Here is a 1207-nt window from a genome sequence, read left to right as displayed (position 1 = left end):
TACAGGTACACATAAAATTATCATTATACATGTAGGAACATTTATTAGTTATATTATGCTTTTTGTATAACAACAATTTTGTTTCAGCTAACACTTGCTAGGCTTGTATTTTAAACAGGCAATTTCATAATTAAATATAATCTGTACATGATCTTTTCTCACCATTAGTTCATTTTGTGGTGCTCCAGTTGATTGATGAACTGCTTCAAAAAGTCTAACCTCATGCGAACCATTCTCAGCTATCTCTTTACCTTCTTCGGCCAGCTCCCACAATTCAGTCTGTTTCTGCTCTGTCTTTATAACCTAAAAGAGAAACAAAGACCCCACACCGTGTGCAAATCGGCAAATCAAGTGCTAAAGCCTACGTCTCCAAAGGGCTCCAAACTCTTTATGGCTCCGACTACGTCTTGATGATTTCTACCAACACTAGTAGCATATTCATAGGAATCTACTCGACTCTTTCCGGAGAGCATCGGGTAAAGACTCAGTCCGAGATGTCATATTGATGTGAAGGCAACACGTGTTTTAAAGGCGGGGGGTGCTGCTAAAACCCGGAGCCGGATCCGGAGTCGGAGCCGGAGATGAGTGCTAAAAACCGGAGTCCCGGAGCCGAGTGCTAAAAACCGGAGTCCCGGAGCCGGAGATGATTGCTGAAAACCGGAGCCGGAGACACGGGGTCCCGAGCAGGAGATAAGCGCCGAAAAACGGCGATGGAGCTCTGAGTCTGACGAGTGCTCCTGAGATATGCTGCAACTTAGATTTTAGTCTTACTCTGCCAATCAATTTCACAGGCACAGATCTAGATTTATTGCTGATTTCATTATTTGTACTTTACAAATGTTAGTTATATTTTAAAGATGATCATTGCCCAAATTATCATTGTCAGTAAATTACAATCATGCCATGATGAGCCTTAGAAATAAGGCAGGAAACAATAGAGAGTCTCTTGGTGTTGTACTTTTCCATAATCAGTAGAATCAATGTCTACAAATACTTTTACAATTATTTTCAGTAAGTTCTTAAAAACATACCTTCCTTCTGGCCAAATTTTTATATGAACCGTGCACTAAAATTGGTCTTTCAAGGATATCGCTTTCTATACCCATCAAATATACTGCATTTAAAAAGATATGAATATACTTAAATTACTGAATAATTTAAACCAAATCAATGTCATGATATACCATGTCATTTAATTGGAGCGGCC

The 1207-nt window shown here is 39.4% G+C and overlaps 1 protein-coding gene across 1 annotated transcript; it reads right to left on the bottom strand.

Moving 5' to 3' along the window:
- Positions 1–162: 162 nt before the first annotated feature.
- On the bottom strand, positions 163–527 carry LOC109593392 (phenylalanine--tRNA ligase alpha subunit-like; the record flags this gene model as incomplete). The annotated part of the gene is made up of 2 exons (XM_020008490.1): positions 366–527; positions 163–303 (listed from the first exon to the last, which is right to left on the bottom strand). Coding segments are annotated over exons 1-2 (249 nt in total), but the record flags the coding sequence as incomplete, so codon positions are not given.
- Between the last annotated feature and the right edge of the window lie 680 nt (positions 528–1207).

The sequence above is a fragment of the Amphimedon queenslandica genome, unplaced genomic scaffold, assembly GCF_000090795.2.
Source record: "Amphimedon queenslandica unplaced genomic scaffold, v1.1 AMPQUscaffold_1719_Cont26274, whole genome shotgun sequence".
In the NCBI taxonomy this organism is placed as follows: domain Eukaryota; kingdom Metazoa; phylum Porifera; class Demospongiae; order Haplosclerida; family Niphatidae; genus Amphimedon; species Amphimedon queenslandica.
The sequence above is the reverse complement of the archived record's forward strand: the minus strand, read 5'-3'. Positions and strand labels throughout refer to the sequence as shown.